This window comes from Lontra canadensis, unplaced genomic scaffold, assembly GCF_010015895.1.
Source record: "Lontra canadensis isolate GAN:19392208 unplaced genomic scaffold, GSC_riverotter_1.0 scaffold125, whole genome shotgun sequence".
Taxonomy (NCBI): Eukaryota; Metazoa; Chordata; class Mammalia; order Carnivora; family Mustelidae; genus Lontra; species Lontra canadensis.
Genome location: NW_022631119.1, coordinates 3914369 through 3932475, shown reverse-complemented (window position 1 = coordinate 3932475; position 18107 = coordinate 3914369). Strand labels below are relative to the sequence as shown.

The window sequence follows — 18107 nt, the reverse complement described above, 5'->3', positions numbered from 1 at the left end:
ACCTCATAGCTTTCTTTTGTCACAATTTTTCCTGTTTCTAGATTTCCTAAAACTCCCAATAATCAAATTTATTTAGGTATAATTTATATGTAATAAATTGTGCCCATTTAAAATGTGTGTTTTGATGAGTTGTGACAAATTTATGTACCCACATAACCACTACCATAGCCACTACCATAGCCAAGATATTGAACATTCCCATCACTACTATAAGAAAGTCCCTTTTGGGACGCCTAAGCGTCTGCCTTCAGCTCAGGTCATGATTGTGGGGTCCTGGGATCAAGCCCCGCATTGGGTTCCCTGCTCAGCAGGGAATCTGCTTATCCCTCTCCCTTTGCCCCTCTTCCCCTCTTGTGCTCACTCTCTGCTCTCTCTCTTTCCCCTCCCTCCAATAAATAAAAAAATCTTAAAAAAAAAAAAAAGAAGAAGTTCCCTTTTACCCCTCCTCAGGAATCTCTCAATCTCTCAGGCCCAGGTAACAACTGATTTGCTCTGTCCCTATGGGTTAGGTGACTGTTTTCTAGAATTTCATAAAGTTGGAATCATATAGTATGTGCTCTTTTGTATCTGGCTTCTCACCATAATGTTTTTGAGATTCAACCATGTTGTTGCCAGTGTCAGTAGTTCATTGTCACTCTGATCTTTCTGAAATAAGAGAGTTTCTTGTGTTTCTAATACTCTCTCTTTCCCTGTTGCTTTTCCCTCTCTCAGTTCCCTTGATTTCCTGTCTAACATCAGATGTTGTGATTAAGTCATTTTTACCTTCCACAGGTTCTATAATCCATGATGCCTATAAAGAACTGGAACATTACAAAGATGTCACCTTCCCCCAGACTTATTCCTCAGTGGAAGGACTTGAAACTTCTCATAAATAATACCCTGAAGGATATAAAGGTGATGTGTATGAGATATATGCACATGGTGGGCTGGTACTAAATATCCCTGCTGTGGCAGCCTGTGGCACGGGCAACATGTAAGCAACTTTGGAAGAGGTTTCCCATACTCCTAAACAACTCCTCCTTCTAGATTCGGATGATAACAATTATAATTAAAAGATATTCTGCTGCAAAAAAAAAACACAACAAAAAAACAAAACAAAACCCAAAACAGAAAAGGGACTCACATGGATTAAACAAGCAGGAGGTGCCTTTGTCTTACATGTTGTCAAGGACCCATGTTCTTTTTCTTTCTTTACACACCATCCTTAATATTTTAGCTTATCATCTTAAGGTTATAAGATAGTTTCTGCACTTCCAGGTATATCTTTAAATTGCAAATAGGTAGAAGAGATGAAAAGGCCAGAAAGTACAGACCTGTGCCAGCCTTGGAGTACCAGAGTGCCACTCTATACTGCCAGAATTTCTGGGCCCATGATGACCCTAAACAAGATCTGAGTTCTATTGAAATGGAAGGAGGGGGATGAGGAAGGAGGGCGATTGATAGAGTAGGCAACAGTTCTTCCAGGCGCAGATACATTGCTTGGTTTTAAGAGTCTTAGTCTTTTAGAGTCTTACTGAGAAAAGCATTGATACTGTTGAGCGAGTGAGCGAATTGTTTGTGCACAAAGTCTGGAAAGGAGAAGATGAATGGTGATTAATGGAATAAAGATTATGTAAATGAGTTTTTAGATTCAATGAAGAGGGATGGGAGATGAAGAGCTCAGATACCAGGGTCCTTTCTCTCAACTTTGCTGCCGTCACTGAGTGGAAGCTCTCCAGCTCTCTGTATCCTGTATTCTCTCAGAATGTACAAAGATCTGAATATGAGAAATATAAGGAAAAGAGAGATTCTAAGTTGCAGATAATGGCCTTAATATAGTTTCAAATCCTTTGTGGATGCAGAGAAGCTCGGAGAGTTAGAGTCATGGAGCATTGTTCAAGAGGCTGTGTAGCGCAAGTGTCTGCTGAGAAGAGGGATCTCAAAAGTAGATTTTATAAGCCTCAGTTTTGGCTGATTAGCATGAGGAAGTTCATGTATTTACATCCTAGATATATACTATGTCACTATAAGATAGTGTGTGTTTTACATGTTCTACTGTGTATCATGTTAAAAGTCATATATCTCCCTTAATATACCACGCACACACATGCACACACACACACACACACACACAGAACACAGAATGTTAGGGCTGAAGCACAGTTAACTCCATTTTGTGAATAACATGCATTTTCCTTAATGCACATGAGAGTAGTGAAAGGTGCGTGCCAAATTGTCTAGCTCTGAGGCCCACAGGGTGGGCATTCTACGTCTGAGAAGTATGGATTTCCCAAAGGTAGTGTATCATGAAGTGTGATAGTGACAGAGGTGAATCTTTGGGTATAGGCAGGAACTCTGAAGAGTTGTTCCAACTGTGACAGGTGGACATAAACTCATACAGGATTGTATTCCTTTTCTTTTTTTTTTTTTTTAAATACTTATTTGTTTTGTATAGACATTTGTTACTTGCCTGTTTCCCCCACTGGACTCTTATCTTCTGAAACCTAAGGCCATGTCTCTTTTGCTCAGCATCATGTCCCCATGTCCCCATAGAATATACTAGCCTTTCTCAAATGTTCCTTATCTAAACCATGGAAAACAAAATGGTTTGAGGGGCCCTTTTCTTAGTTCTCTTAAGGATGGTATATAACTAGTAGCATTCTAGATGCATAAGGGAGAAATTAATGCCTTAGGTGAAATGGACATGAGGGCTTCCTTCATATGGAAACTTGGCTGAGAAAGGTTGGGATGTACTTTATTTTATTTTTTTTAAAGATTTTATTTATTTGACAGAGAGGGACAGAGAGATCACAAGTAGGCAGAGAAGCAGGCAGAGCAGGAGGGGGAAGCAGGCTCCCTGCTGAGCAGAGAGACCGATGTGGGGCTCGATCCCAGGATCCTGAGACCATGACCTGGGCCGAGGGCAGAGGCTTAACCCACTGAGCCACCCAGGTGCCCCTGGGAGGTACTTTAAATTAAGATGTGGGTGAGGGTGAGGGAGGAATGACTCCCCCAGATAGTACTTTCCAGGAGTAGGGTGAATAAATGTTGGTTAGCTAAAAAACAACAGATGTCCACTAATCCTCAATAAATATTTATCAAATGAATGAGTGAGTGGTTATTCAGGCCTTTTAGCTCAGCCCACTCTTCTCTCTCAGGCTGATGAAAAACCAAAGAATGATGTGATTGTATTGCGTGACTGGCCTGAGACTCTATACAAGGAGCCTCACCAACCCCAGAGCAGGCCTTTCATCTGCTTCTATGCCATTGATGTCAACTATTTTGTGTCCTTAAACTGGGTGGAGCCACATTCAAAACAAATACAGGTAAAGCTCCCTCATTTTTTTTCTTCCTTCTTAATTTACTTCACAAGCATCATACCTCTACTGCCCTCATATCAGAATGATGAAATTGATTCTGAGTTAGCTCATTTTAATACCCATCTCCATATCCCAATCCGACCTGGATGCAGCAGTCCTTTTACCCCTCTAGTCATCAGTTCCAGAGAATTCATATTCCCCAGAAAGCAGACTGAAGGTCAAGGAAAGATGCATCCTGTTTCTACCACATATCTGAAAACCCAGTACCAGGAAACTCCCCAAATCACGCTGTTCAGTCTTTCCTTAGTCTTTAAAAAAATATATTTATTTGGAAGAGAGAGTGAGTGAGAAAGAGAGCACACAAGCAGGGGTAGAGGGAGAGGGAAAAGCTGACTCCCCTACTGAGCAGGAAACCTGATGCGGGGCTTGATCCCAGAACCCTGGGATCAGGACCCGAGCCAAGGGCAGACATTTAACTGACTGAGCCACCCAGGTGCTCCCCGTCTTTCCTTAGTCTTACAGGAGGGAATGGGCTTCTAAACATCCAACCCTTCCAGCCCCTCACTCTTGGGAGATAATCTGCCTCCATGTCAAGTTTTCATCTCTGATCCTCTTCTAGGCAGTACTTTGGGTACAGAAGAAAGATACGGAAATGGGAGGTATGATAGAGAAGATGAAGTTTCCTGTGATGGATCAAGTGCCACCCGTTGAAGCAATGGTCCACACAGGTTCCCACCACATGTTAATTGCTTACTGTGGTGACACGCGCCTGCGGCTCTTCGAAGATCACCAGCAAGCATTTATATTTCTGGGCACAGTGCCCTGTCGTTTCTCCGTCAGCTGCCTCTGCTATGACTCAGAAGCTGAGATACTGCTCTCTGGTACCTTGGGGGCCGTGGTTACCTGGCTTATCTTACCAAACAGCAGGAGCCTCCAGATGGCACAAACAGTGCTGCTGTCTGACCATGAGTTTGTACAGGGCTTTTCCCTGAATGGCCCCCAGGGCTCCCTCCTGGCTCTTTGTGAGGATAAGGTGAGGGTCTTCACTCACCAGGGTCAGGGCCAGCTGAAAGAGAGGAAAAAGTTCACTCCCACAGCCAGTGGCTCTTTCATCACCTGCTCCTTCACTTGTGTCTCTCAGGGCTATTTCTATGCTGGAAACAAGGATGGAGAGATCCATGCCTGGAGCCTAGACCAGGGTAACTTCCTCCACAGCTTCCAAGCCCACTCCTCGTCAGTGATATGTGTTTACAGCCGGCCAGAGACCTACACCTTACTCACAGCAGGCCAAGAAGGCGTTGTAAAGGAATGGAATCTTGCCTTTGGGAACTTGCTGCGGCAGCTGAATATTGACGAGGATTTGCAGCAACTGCAGTTTATTGATGACACCACCTTTTCCTGCCAGACTACCCACACTTTCTCATTGCACCACCTTCCCTATTTTTATAGCCTCTTCAATGTCTGTGGCTCCACTCCTGAGCAGGTGCAGCGGGTCTGCTGTGGCCATAACTGGGCTCGGATCCTTTGTGCCACTAAGGATGGTTTGTTGCGCTTCTTGTCTCCAGTAACAGGAGATCTCCTGGTTATCACCTGGCCTCTCCTTGTCATGGACAGGGCTGTGGCTTGGGCCTATGACACAGACAAAGAAGAGCTCTTTGTGGCAATAGGTGGTTCAGAGGTGCTGGTGTTTGATGCAACGCGCTCTCCTTGCACAGCCAAGTATCTGGTATGCACTTCAGTAAACTATGGGGATAGAGTAAGGTGCCTGGCCTATGGGCAGTCCCATTTGGGTATGGGCCTAGCAGGACTGATGTTCTGTGGGCATGACAGTGGCATTGTGAGAATCCTCTCCCACTATAGCTGTGCCCGAACAGAAAAGACTGTTCACTCTGGGGCAGTTTTGGCACTGTCTACCTTGGAAGGTCGCCAGGAAATCTCCTTACTCTGTTCCTATGGCATGGATGATACTATATACCTGACAGAAGCTGTGCTTCAGAAGAACAAGGTAATCCTGCAGCCCACAAGCAAAATTACCTGTGCTTGCCCCCTAACACACGTGATCCTCTTGCCAGGTTCTGTGGGTGCCATCACTGAGAACCGCTGCTGGCGTCTCTGGCACTACCAAGATTTTTCCAAATCTTCAGAAGCAAAACAAGGGTCTGTGGGAAACAAAGGGACAAAATGCCTGCACCAGTGTGACATCACTTCATTTGATGTCTGCTCTTCCCTGAAACTTTTTGTCACAGGGGGCATTGATGGCTCAGTCCGGATCTGGGATTTCCACGGTAGACTCCTAACTGAGTTGGATTCAGCACTGCATTTTGGCCCACTCTGCTTTGCCAATAATCGGGGTGACCTGCTTTTGACCTTCAACCAGAGTCTTTATCTGGTATCCTGCTTAAAATTGCTTCCTCCTGCTCAGTTGATACACCTAGATATCCTAAGCAATGTAGATGATATACAAGAAGTCCCTAAACCCTTCCTGCCTAGCTTCTTCTTTTCTTTTGAAAATGTATTTGTACCCAGATTTGTCTACCTTGGACAAGGGCTGAAGAAATTACAGGGGCTAGAGGTCCTTGTTAACAAACGGGTCATTGCCTTTGACAATACTGTGCCCCATGTTGTAGAGGAAGAGAGACATATGTCCGCTGTGATTCAAATGGGACCCAAATCACACTTTTTGGAGGACAAGGATGTTACTTTTGACCCCAAGCATAATCATCCCCAACACATCGTTCCTGCTCAGTTACAGCTTGCTGGCTGGGACGGATTGAACCCCTACCATATATTACATCGCTTCTTTGGTAAAGGGCAGCAATGGCCCTTTGCTCCTGATGGCTACATCCCCAACTCAGTTATCCGGGCCCGCCTTTGGCCTGAAGGTACCCCAATCTTTTTACGCTATGATCTGTACCGAGATACAGACTGGGACATGACCAAACTCGTCAGACACCAGACACTGTCACCTATGCCTCTACTAGAAGAGAACATCTCAATGAGAGGAGAGAGGGATAAATCCAAGAAACAGAAAATAAATTTCTATGATGTTCTAGTAAGCCTGAAAAAACAAAATTGGACAGAAAGAAAATTTGATGAAGGAATTATAAATAACTTAATTGAGACCATCCTCAGCCTCACAATTTACTGTTCTGTAGACCAATATAAGACATATATTAGTGTCCTGGCACAAATTTTTGCCACATATCAAGTATCTCCAAGATATTGCTCTGAGGCTTCCTGTCGCCTGATGGAAGATACAGTTCATCCCAATCCATGCATCCGTGAGCTAGCCTGGGAGGGGCTAGAGAGGCTAGGTGTCCTAAGCCATCTCTTTGCTGTTCCCCTGGCTATGGGATTGATGGACAGTGATGAAAGGGTGCGGACTAAGGCCTTATATCTTCTAATAAGAGTCACAGGCATCCAAACTAAGACTATGCTGGTAAGCCTGCTGAAGAAACAAGATATTTTAGAAGAAATGCAGTAAGTTGGTAGTGGCTTTCACCTTTTTGTTTCTTCTAGTTCCTAACCTTTTTTTCTTACTCTCTTTTTATACAAATTATCCTCTTTCTTCACAATTCTCTTTCTATTCTTTTCCTCCCACTATGTTCTTTGTTTCTATTTGCTTTTTTCCCCCCAGTGCTTACCCCTCTTCTTCTAACCATTGATTAGCCTGCCTGTCACTTCTTCACTTCCTTAAGATTCATCAAGACTCAAGTCCACAAATCTTCCAACCAAAAAAGCATCTTGGGGGCGCCTGGGTGGCTCAGTGGGTTAAAACCTCTGCCTTTGGCTCAGATCATGATCCCAGGGTCCTGGGACCAAGCCCCACGTCAGGCTCTCTGCTCGGCAGGGAGCTTGCTTCCCCCCACCTGCCGCCTGCCTCTCTGCCTACTTGTGATTTCTGTCAAATAAATAAAATCTTCAAAAAATCGTCTGGTATCTGGCAGCTCTATTCCTTGATATATTTGATTCTTTCTTTACCCATCCTTTACTTCAGAGTACTCTGCCCTAAATGGCTACTTTATCCCTGTCTCTTCAACTGGAATTTCTCCTTCTCCTTCTCCCTGTCTCTCTCCCTTCTTCACTCCTCATCTTCCTCCTCCTTCAAATCTTGTTTTGTCACTGGCTTGTTGTCATCCTTCTTTCCTCTTGACTTTTATAGGCGGGAATTTATTGGAGAAACCTCTCTGGACCAGTTGCTGGGGATCCAAGCTAAAGATATCCAGTGCCTGCTTACTCAGGTGGAGCAACGGCTAAGAGAAAACCTTACCTTGTCGTATAGAGACCAACAACCTACTTTCTATTTAGACATAGCAATGGATGGTAAACCTGAGGCCCTTGTCAAACAAATAGTCATACCTGAAGAGATCACCAAAGAAAAGAAAAGAAAGACATACGTTCAAGCAAAGAGAAAAGAACTTAGTATGTATGGGGTAATATATAGGGTATATTTGGGTCACACCTCAGGGTACCAAAAGACAGGGTCAATAGGGCAGGGTATCTAAAATGACACTAGTGGCGGGGCGCCTGGGTGGCTCAGTGGGTTAAGCCGCTGCCTTCGGCTCAGGTCATGATCTCAGGGTCCTGGGATCGAGCCCCGCATCGGGCTCTCTGCTCGGCAGGGGGCTTGCTTCTTCCTCTCTCTGCCTGCCTCTCTGCCTGCTTGTGATCTCTCTGTGTCAAATAAATAAATAAAATCTTAAAAATAAAAAAATAAAAATAAATAAATAAAATGACACTAGTGGGAACATAATTACATAGAGATATTGTTCCCGAAAACAACCTTTCTGGGAAAGAAACACATATATCACAACAAATACCAAGGTCCTACTTCCTTAGGATATGGAAGCTGGGATGAAATGGCAAGAATCTCTGTACCATAAAGCCTCAGTTCCCTTTGCCTTTATACCTCTTATGGGTGTTCATTGGATTAGATAATAAAAAGGATATCACTCAGAACCTATGTTTTTTCTTACCTATTTTTCTCCCAATGTCTCTGCAGTTAAAAAGGACCTGAGAGTTTCCAGAAAGCCAAGACAGACAGAGTCTATACAATTTAGCTCTATGTTGGTGCCTTTAAAGGATGAGGGTGAACAAAGAGAGGCCAGGAAATCAGAGCAGGTTGACACCCAGGATGTTGCCTTAGAGCCTGAACTGCCAATAAGTACTTTCAGCCCAGCCAAATCTCAAAAGGATCCTGAATCAGAGGAGGTTGTGATGGAAACCGCAGAAGGAAGAGGCCACATGGAGGTGACAGAAGTTATGAAGGCCATAGGTCAACATGGCATGAAAGATTATAGAAAGGTGTTCCCTGAGGTGGAAAGACATGAAGGAGAAGGAGGAGGTCACATGGAGGTCACAGAGGTTATGGAGGCCATAGATCAACGTGGTATGAAAGATTATGGAGAGGTGTTCCCTAAGGTGGAAAAAGACAAACGTGTGAGTAGGCTTTGGAAAAGGGCACTGGAAAAAAGTCGTGAAAAAGTAGCTGCGAAGTTGAAACAGGAGAAAGACTTGAAGGTCATTTCGAAGACAACTGCAGAAGAGCCCAAGGAAAAAGTCACGCAGGTTACTGAACAAGAAAAAGATACAAGGAAGAAACGTGGAAAGAGTGGCCGAGGTTTGGCTGGTACACCTGGACGCATGGGTAGATCAGATACCAGATCTTGGAGGGATGATATTTGCTATCTTGTCACCTCAAGGATAGCAAGTTCCCATCCAGGAATGTTAAGGGATCTGGGACAAGAATTGGTCGACTTGGCTCAGATGATGCTTGCTCCCCGAAAGCTCAGCTGGGAACTCTTCCAAGAGATCTGCCCCCTTCTAAAAGACTCATCAGAATTGGATGAACAAGTAGTAGAAGAACCATCCATTATAACTGAAGAGGCAGATATAGATGTTGTTGAGGAAGAAGGGACAGAATTGAGAGGACAAAGGGGCAAAAAAGGATTAACAATGTACAAGGCAAAGAAGAAAAAGAAAGTTGCTTTCTTAGATAAACTAGTCTTAGAGAAAAGGAAATTTAAAAAAGAAGCAAGGAAACTAACCAGGCAAGAAGGGAAAACAGCCAAGGAAAAAAGGAAACTGAATATGCCAGAGAAGAAATTAATGCAGGGAAAGGAGAAACTGACCCATCAGGAAGAAAAAATAGCTTGGGAGGAAAAAACAGTAGCTTCCCCACAAAACCAATTAACCCAGGAAGAGCAGAAGTTACTCTTAGGAGAAAAGAAAGGGGGTGGAAAAGGGGGGAAACTAAGGGAGAGAAAAAGAGTGACCTGGGAGGCAAGGGAGGCAGGGGTAAGTGGGACTTGGAAAAGGGGTAACTGGGATTTGGAGAAGATTGTCATGGCCCACGAACGAGGCATGTGGCCCCAGGAAGAGGGATTGCCTATCTGGGGAGAAAGGAAATTGTCCCAGGAAGAGGAAGAGCTGGATGAGGAAGAGGAGGAGCTGGGAGAGGAAGAGGAGGACCTGGGTGAGGAAGAAGAGGAGCTGGGAGAGGAAGAGGAGGAGCCTTATGAGGAAGAAGAGGACCTGGGAGAGGAAGAGGAGGAGCCTTATGAGGAAGAGGAGGAGCTGGGTGAGAAAGAGGAACAGCTGGGAGAGGAAGAGGAGGTGCTGGGTGAGAAAGAGGAGGAACCTTGTGAGGAAGAGGAGGAGCTGGGTGAGGAAGAAGAGGAGCTGGGTGAAGAAGAGAAAGAGCTGGGTGAGAAACAGGAGCAGCTGGCAGAGGAAGAGGAGCAGCCAGGTAAAGAAGAGAAGGAACCAGGTATGGAAGAGGAGGAACTGGCCTGGGATGCAGAGGAGCCATTACTGCACTTAAAGAAACAAGTTAAAGACAGGAAGAAGAAGTCCCACAAAGAGAAGAAATACATACAGGGTATGGAGAAACATGTTGAGGAAAGGCGTAAATTGGCCCAGAAAGAAGAACACTTGTCTAGTGAAGAGGAGGGACTGTCTGTGGAAGAAGGAAAACGGGCATCAGGAAGGGGCAGCTTGGCAGAGCAAGAAATTAAAATGACTCCAGAAAAGAAGAAATGGTCAGAAAAGGAGAAAAAAGTGGCCTATAAAAAGAAACAAATCCAAGAAAGGAAAAAACAAGTTGGGAAACAGGAGAAAGAAGACCAGACTAAGGAAGAAGAGGAAGAAGCCAAGGACAGACGGTTAGCCCAGAAAAGAAAGAAACTGGGCCTAGAAGAAGAAGAAAATCTTGTGGAAAAGGAGAGAAGGGCCCAGAAAGAGGAGGAAACAACCAAGAAAAAGAGGCAATGGGCCTGGGGAAAGAAGAGAGCAGAATTAGGAGAGGAGGAAAAAGCTGGAGAAATGCAGAAGTGGTCCTCAGAAGAAAAGAAACAGGCCTGGAAAGACAAGAAACAGGAGGAGAAAGAGGAGAGATTGGCTCGAAAAGTGAAGAAACAGACTGAGGGGAAAAAACAACAGGCCAGAGAAAAAATGAAACTGATCCCAGAAGAGGAAAAAAAGATAGAGGAAATTGAGACAGTGTTCCCCGCCAAAGAGAAACAAGCTAAGAAAGAGGAGGAATGGGTTAGGGAAGATAAGAAATCCATTGATGATAAAGAAAAGACCCATGAAAAAGAGCAACTAGCCCTAGAAGAACAGAAACAGGCCCAGGAGGAGAGAATATGGGGTCAGAAAGAGGAGAAAGACAGCGATCAAAGAAAACAATCAGCCTGGGAAAAAGAGAAGTTGTCTGTAGAAGAGGAGGAATACACTAGTGAAATGCAGAAAACATCCCAGGAAAAAGAGGAAAAGGCACTGAAGAAAAGACTGACCCAGAAAGGCAGTAAACTGACCAAAGAAGAGAGGCATGTTGATAAGAAAGAAAAGGCAGTAGCCAGGAAGGGAATGGGCATAACTAAGAGAAAGAAAAAAACTGAGGAAGAGAGAGAAATTATGAAAGAGGAGGAATTGTCCCAGGAAGAGAGGGCACCGACCTATGACATTAGGATCAAGGAGATGGGTGTTGCAAAGAAAAAAAAGAAACGAACCAGAGAGGAGAGAATACAGGCAATGAGGAAATTGGATATGGAGAAAGGGATTCATTCTGAAAAAAAAGAGGCTAGTTCCATGTTAAAAGATATAAGGAGGAGAGAGAGTTACCTGTTGAGGATCCTATCTAAAATAGTTAGAGAAATAGTACCCCTGGAAGAAACAGAAATATCTGAGGAAGAGAGATCTTCTATGATGGGGAAGAGTGGAATGGATGGCCAGAAGTGGGAATTCTTTAAGGAACAGAATGAAATAATGAAACAAGAGAAGGAGCTGGATCAGGAAGAGAGAAAAGTAGATGATGACAGACTGGCCACCAAAGAGAAAACATTGACTGATGGAGAGAGCTTGGAGGAGAACCAAAGGTTTTTAGAGAAAGTCCAGGAAAAGATACTATTAGATAAAACCCAGATAGAGAGTATATTAAAGGAAGTCCAGGAACAAAATCTGTTAGGAAAAAAGCAGCTAAAGAAACTTTTAAGGAGAATTAAGAAGGATAAACCAGAAAAAACTCAGCTAAAGTACTTATTAGAGAGTATCAGAGATACTCTGTTTGAAGGCTTATCTGAGAGTTTGATTGAGGAAATAAAGGAAGGTCCAACGAAGAAGGGGAAAGAGGAGGAGAGCATCACTGAGGAAGGAGAAGAGGAAGAAATTTTGCCCAGGAGAGAGAAAGGGAAATATTTGATTAGGAAGAAGAAAAAGAAGGCAAGCATCACTGAGGAAGGAGAAGAGGAAGAAATTTTGCCCAGGAGAGAGAAAGGGAAATATTTGATTAGGAAGAAGAAAAAGAAGGCAAGCCTGAGTGAAGAAGAATTGGAGGAGAACTTGGCTAAGAAGCATGAGAAAGAGAGTTCAACCCAAAGAAGGAAAAAGGAAAAGAGGTTGACTCAAGAGAAAGAGAGGCTGAGTAAGAAGAAAAAGGAGAGCCCACATGAGGAGGAGGAGAGGCTGACTGAGGAGGAGGAGCACCTGATTGAGGAGAAGAGACTGAGTGAGAGGGAGAGCCTGAGTGAGGGGGAGGAAGAAAGTCTAAGTGAGGAGGAGGAGGAGAGCCTGAGTGAGGGGGAGGAAGAAAGTCTAAGTGAGGAGGAGGAGGAGAGCCTGAGTGAGGAGGAGGAGAGCTTGAGTGAGGAGGAGGAAGAGAGCCTGAGTGAGGAGGAGGAGGAGAGCCTGAGTGAGGAGGAGGAAGAGAGGCTGAGTGAGGAGGAGGAGGAGAGCCTGAGTGAGGAGGAGGAAGAGAGCCTGAGTGAGGAGGAGGAAGAGAGGCTGAGTGAGGAGGAGGAGGAAAGCCTGAGTGAGGAGGAGGAAGAGAGCCTGAGGGAGGAGGAGGAGGAGAGCCTGAGGGAGGAGGAAGGAGAAGAGGAGGAAATGGAGAAGATAGAGAAAAGAGAGGAGGAGGAGGAGGAGGAGGAGGAAAAGGAGGAAAGGCAGAAGGAAGTGGAGAGCAGACATATGGAGGTGATACGCTCAGAAGAGAGAGTATTGAAAATGGAGCTCTCCAAGAAAGATGTGAGCTTATCAGAAGATAAGGCTCTTGCTGAGAAAAGGGAGGGTACAATGAGAAGGGAAATGCCTTTTAAGAAAGAAAGATTGTTTGATGGAAAGAGAGATCCCACACTTATGGATAAGGTCATGTGGCCAACAGTTCTGAAGAGCCCTTTCAAAATACCCCTCCCAGTAGCCTTGGAAAAAAAGAGAATGCCGCTGAAAGTGTTGGGGGTTCATTTGGATTTGGAAGGACAGGAAAGTAAACGTCTTGGAGCATACCCTATGAAAAGTTCTTGGGGAAGACAAGAGGATGTGCTCTTGGAGAAAGCCAGGGGTATGGAAATAGGCTTAGAGATCCAGATCCCGGAAGTCCTCCACAGGCCAGAGTCCCACTTACATGATATTATCATGAAATCACAGAAACCAGAACGTTGGCCCAAAGGTGACAGGTGGAAGTGGTTTTTTAAGTACCAGGATACCCTAGTGAGGAAAACTAAAGGCCAGACCCCAGGGCCAGCCCCAGCCCCATCCCTTACTTCTATACCAGCTGAAAGGCCATACTACTCAGAAGCGAGCTTCTCAGATGAGGACTGGATTAACAATGCTTTAATAAGACTGGAAGCAGGAGAGAAGCTTTCCAGGGACAGTTTCCATAGACTGCACCAGCTCCTCAGAGGCTTCACTGCAAAGGGATACTCGAAATGGATGCCTCTGTGCAATCTTAAAGCCATTGCTAAACACCTCAGGCAGAACCTCGTGGTAAGTCACACAGACACACCAAAACATAAGGATGCTTTGAGTCCAGTGCACTTAAAAGTGATCCCTCCAATTAGAAGAAAAGAAAAACACAGCCAGCTAGAGCCATTCCCTATCATTGAACCAGTGTTCCCATCAGCTACCAGGAGGTCTCAAACCCCAGCAGCTCTCAATTGGCATCTCTTAGCGGAGTCCTATAGGAAGAAGCAGGCACAACAATTATCCTGTGCTGTTAAGGAGATACCGCACCTTCATCCAATCAGAAAGGATGTTCCCACAACTGTCTATCCCTCTGTCGATAAAAAATCCCTGGACTTGATACTCCAGAAGGAGTTCCAGGTCTTGAGTGATAAGGAAGAACTCCCCAAATTTCACAAGGCAAAGAGGGAATTTTTGTCCCTCAAGGCACTGCCCATACCTTCACCGGTGTTAGCATCAACCACCAAGAGGACTGGAGTCCCAAAGGCTATAAAGTGGCATCTTTTAGGAGAACCTTACAGGAGTGCACGGGTACAGCAGCTATCCAATGCTCTGGAAGAGATGGACATGAAGCACTTTTATCCTGCTGCGAGAGAGATTTTCACAGGTGCCCATGCCTCTGTGGACAAACAAACCCTAGCACTGATGTTCCAGAAGGACCTCAAGGCTTTTAAGAGAAAAGACAGGGCCCTCACAATGCCCAAGTTGAAGAAGGCACAGTCCATCTCTAAAAAAAAGGAAGAGGTGCCCCAATGGGAGACATTTGTGGCAGTGTATCATGTTTTGCGGATGTTGCAGCAACACTATGCAAAAGACAGCGCTGCTTGGATGGAACAGTTTTACCAACTCATGGATCTATACCAATTTAAGTCCCCCCAAATCCAAAGGCTTCTACTAGAGTTGCTGCAGAGAGAGGAATTCCAACCCCAAGAGACCATGTTCAAAAAGTCCCTGAAAACTCAGGAGCTGGTACTTGGTGAACGGTTGCTCTGTGGCCTGTTTTGTGGTCATTCCCATGCCCCTCCAGGTCCTCTCAAGTTCCATAATGTTGTACCTCTGCCTGGGAAGAGCAGGGTGCACACTATCCAACCTGTGGGCATCGCTCAGTATGGATTCCTAGAACTTGCCTGGAAAAACCTACCACAAGTCAATTCTTACCTTGTTGAGGGGCAGCCCAACATTCCTACTCCTACTCTATGATTTGGCCTAACATGAAGACTTTGCAGTCTTGGTGGGAGATAAGCCTGATCATGGATTTTAAGCCTCCTTCCCTTTTCCCCACTTCAAGGCAGGGCTAGACAAGGACTTCTACTCATTCAGTTCCAAAAACCTGCTACTTTGTACTGAATAAAATGACATTTCTCATTGGTAACAAACATTTTGGCTTAAATCTCTTCCTCTCCAAACCTAGAATCCCCATTGAAAGTAGATAGAGAAAACAGATAATCTCTGTCCTAACAGGGCCAATTGTATTTCCTTTTTTAAAAAAATATTTTATTTATTTGTCAGATTTTATTTATTTGTGAGAGAGCACACAAGCAGGGGAAGCGGCAGGCAGCGCTGACGGAGAAGCAGGCTCCCCGCTGAGCAAAGAGCCCGATGAGGGGCTCGATTCCTGGGCCCTGGGATCATGACCTGAGTCAAAGGCAGCCGCTTAACTGAGCCACCCAGGCTTCCCCCAATTGTTTTTTCGTCAGTGGGGTACATCCTTTGGATGGTAGGGGCCAGCATTGGATCAAATTTTGGTAGAAAAGTCTGTCCTTGAGCTCTTTTTCTTAATAGTTCCTCCCTCAAAAGTTCCTAGGGGGAGAGTGGTGCAGTTGGGCTTTTATTTATTTAGCATTAATCTGAGAGGAAGCAGAGAAGACCTGTAATTTTGCCCCTTCACAAACTTTGATTTGAAGTTCCTGGACGTCTCTAAACCTCAGTGTTCTCATCTACATAATGCGGAAATAGAGTGAAATAAGGATTAAAAATGCCAACTTTGAGGACGTGATGAGCTCCACAGTGAGAGGGTCAAAACCTGAATTCACGTAAAAATGGAAAGAGAGGAGAGAGTGCGAGCTAGTGGAGAAAAACGTCCCAGCTATGTATTCACAAAAAGACTGCATCTTGACTCGAACATGGATGATTTAATCTTGGACTTATCACTTAACCTCTTGGAACATTTTCCCTCATTTATAAAGTGGGAATAATAATCATCTCAGCCAGTTTTGCCTCTCAGGTAAAAGGGTTGGTAAACTATAAATGTTCACAAAACAGTGTGGTAAATTTAAAGCTATTTTTTAAAATTTTTTTAAAAAGATTTTATTTATTTATTTGACAGACAGAGATCACAAGTAGGCAGAGAGGCAGGCAGAGAGGGAAAGGGGGAAGCAGGCTCCCTGCAGAGCAGAGAGCCCGATGCGGGGCTCGATTCCAGGACCCTGGGTTAAGGCCCAGCTGAAGGCAGAGGCCTTAACCCACTGAGTCACCCAGGCGCCCCTTAAAGCTATTTAAAAAGAAAAAAAAGAATGCCAACTTTGAATTTGGAAGAACTCTCATTCCAGCTCTTTTTTCTGCCAGTTACTAGTTCCTTAATCTTAGCTTTTGGTTTCCTCAAAGTAAAACGGTAATAATGATGCCTATCTCAATGAAACACTTAACACAATTTCTGGAATATAGTTGTTTCTAATGGATAGCTATTTTAAAGGGAGATGTAGCTATCTTAAGTGTGTAGATGAAAATAAGAGGTTTAAGATTCAAATAGGATTTGAATCCCTGCCTTTCAATTTGACATGTAATCTTGAGCCAGTGATTTCACTTCTCTAAGCCTCAGGTATTGTTTTGTTTTGTTAAATTTTCAATTGTTTATTCTAATCCTCAGCTTTATCGTGTGCAGATGAGGCTCGTTGAGAGGCCCAGAGGAGATTTTGGGTATGACTATTTTAGTGTACTGGGAACACAGGAAAGGAACTGAAGGCTAAAGGAGGGACCTGGGACCTCAGGGGAGTTTAAGGGTACCTTGGGAGAGGGAACAGAGCTCAAGGAGAAAGTCTGCAAGAGCAAGAGAGGAACTAGAGCTTGAAGGGGGTGTTTGGAAGCCCAAGAGAAGATCTTGGGCATCAGAAATCAAGACTCCGGAGGGAGGTGACAAGTTCTGAAGAAAAAGGTTTGGTAGCCCAGGAGATCAGAAGCTTGGAAGTATTGAGAAGAAACCGTGGAGCAGGAGACAGATCTCAGGGGAGAGGTCTGAGAACCAAAGGGAACAGATGGAGTTGACAATGTACAGAAGCTAATAAGTTCTGGGAACAGATCCCATACTCAACAAAGGCATAAGAGAGAAGAGGAGAAGCAGCAGATTTTTTAGTTAAAAGAGCCAAGGAGCCCTTGAAGGAGGAGCCAGAGCTTAGGGGAGATGGCTGTAAGCTTAAGAGAGAAGCCTGAGTGCAAGCAGAAGGGTTTAGGAGAAAAGGGAAGAACCAAAACTTAGAGAAGCCTGCGAGCTTCCAGGGAAGGAGCTAGAACCCCAAGAAGCAGTCTGCAAGGTCAGAATAAGCTGAATAAGTCTAAAGATTTAAAACATACACCTATATGAGATAATTCCCTCATGTAAAATAATAACACACACACACACACACACACACACACACACACACACACACAGAGGCTGCCTCTGGTTCCTGCCCATATTTGGTCTTGGACCCCTTTTTCTGACACAGAACTCCTAAATCCCTTGGAATCTCCTGGGAGATAGAGTGTCTTTTGTTCTAATGTGGTGACTCTTGGTGGACTCCTAGAAAGAGGCTGGTCACTAGGACCAAGCCCTGTATAAAGGCTTGGAACTTTCAGCCACATCTCCCATCCTATAAATAAAGGCTGGAGATTGAGTTAATGATCAATTATGCCTACATGATGAAGCCTCCATTTTAAAAATCCCAAAAGCATGGGGGTGTGGAGAGCTTCCTAGTTGGTGAACATATTTGTGACAGAGGGTGGTGCACCCCAACTCCACGTAGCAGAAGCTCCTGCATTTAGGACCCTCCCACACCTCACCCTACCTATTTCTTTATCTGGCTGCTCATCTGTATGCTTTAAAATATCTTTTGTAATAAACCAGCAACAGTAAGTAAACTGTTTTCTTTTGTTGTATGAGCTGTTGTAGCATATTATTAAAACTGAGGAGGGGATTGTGGGAGCCGCCTGCAAATTTTATCCAAGTCAGACAGTTCTGGGTAACCTGGTACCAGCTATCTCTGATTAGGGTTTGAAGTGGAGTGCAGTCTTGTGGGACTGAACCCTTAACTGGTGAGATCTGTGCCCACTCTAGGGTCATAATTGAATCTAATTACAGGACACCAAGTTCATATTGGAGAATTAGTCTGTGTGGGGGGAAAATCCCACATATCTGATGTCAAATGTGTTGTGTGAGTAAAGGCAAACACAATGAGCTTTTCCTAGACACCCCCCCATCAACTATATCCTCAAATAGCCTATTTCTAGAAGAGGGAAAAACAAGATGAAAGGTATTAAATCATGTTTAGTTTGAGGAAAACTGTTAATAATTAGTTTACTATAAATTCTGCTACAGCA

The 18107-nt window shown here is 44.4% G+C and overlaps 2 protein-coding genes across 2 annotated transcripts; both read left to right on the top strand.

Moving 5' to 3' along the window:
- Window positions 1-688: 688 nt before the first annotated feature.
- LOC116857597 (WD repeat-containing protein 87-like) lies at window positions 689-11878 on the top strand. Its single transcript, XM_032841841.1, has 8 exons — window positions 689-894; window positions 3138-3305; window positions 3919-6779; window positions 7462-7721; window positions 8302-9641; window positions 9951-10371; window positions 10816-11674; window positions 11869-11878. The coding sequence occupies exons 1-8, from the start codon at window positions 784-786 to the stop codon at window positions 11876-11878; spliced, it is 6030 nt and encodes a 2009-aa protein (XP_032697732.1). The 5' UTR covers window positions 689-783.
- An 828-nt stretch (window positions 11879-12706) lies between these two features.
- LOC116857667 (WD repeat-containing protein 87-like) lies at window positions 12707-14806 on the top strand. Its single transcript, XM_032841962.1, has one exon. It carries the CDS (start codon window positions 12765-12767, stop codon window positions 14733-14735), a length of 1971 nt encoding a protein of 656 aa, XP_032697853.1. The 5' UTR covers window positions 12707-12764; the 3' UTR covers window positions 14736-14806.
- Window positions 14807-18107: the final 3301 nt, after the last annotated feature.

Excerpts from the sequence above, each read along its gene's own strand:
- LOC116857597 (XM_032841841.1), top strand. The coding sequence starts at position 784 with ATGATGCCTATAAAGAACTGGAACATTACAAAGATGTCACCTTCCCCC. Across the intron at positions 3,306-3,918 it reads CACATTCAAAACAAATACAG|GCAGTACTTTGGGTACAGAA; the intron begins GTAAAGCTCCCT and ends ATCCTCTTCTAG. Across the intron at positions 10,372-10,815 it reads GAAAAAAGTGGCCTATAAAA|AGAAACAAGCTAAGAAAGAG; the intron begins AGAAACAAATCC and ends TCCCCGCCAAAG.
- LOC116857667 (XM_032841962.1), top strand. The coding sequence starts at position 12,765 with ATGGAGGTGATACGCTCAGAAGAGAGAGTATTGAAAATGGAGCTCTCC.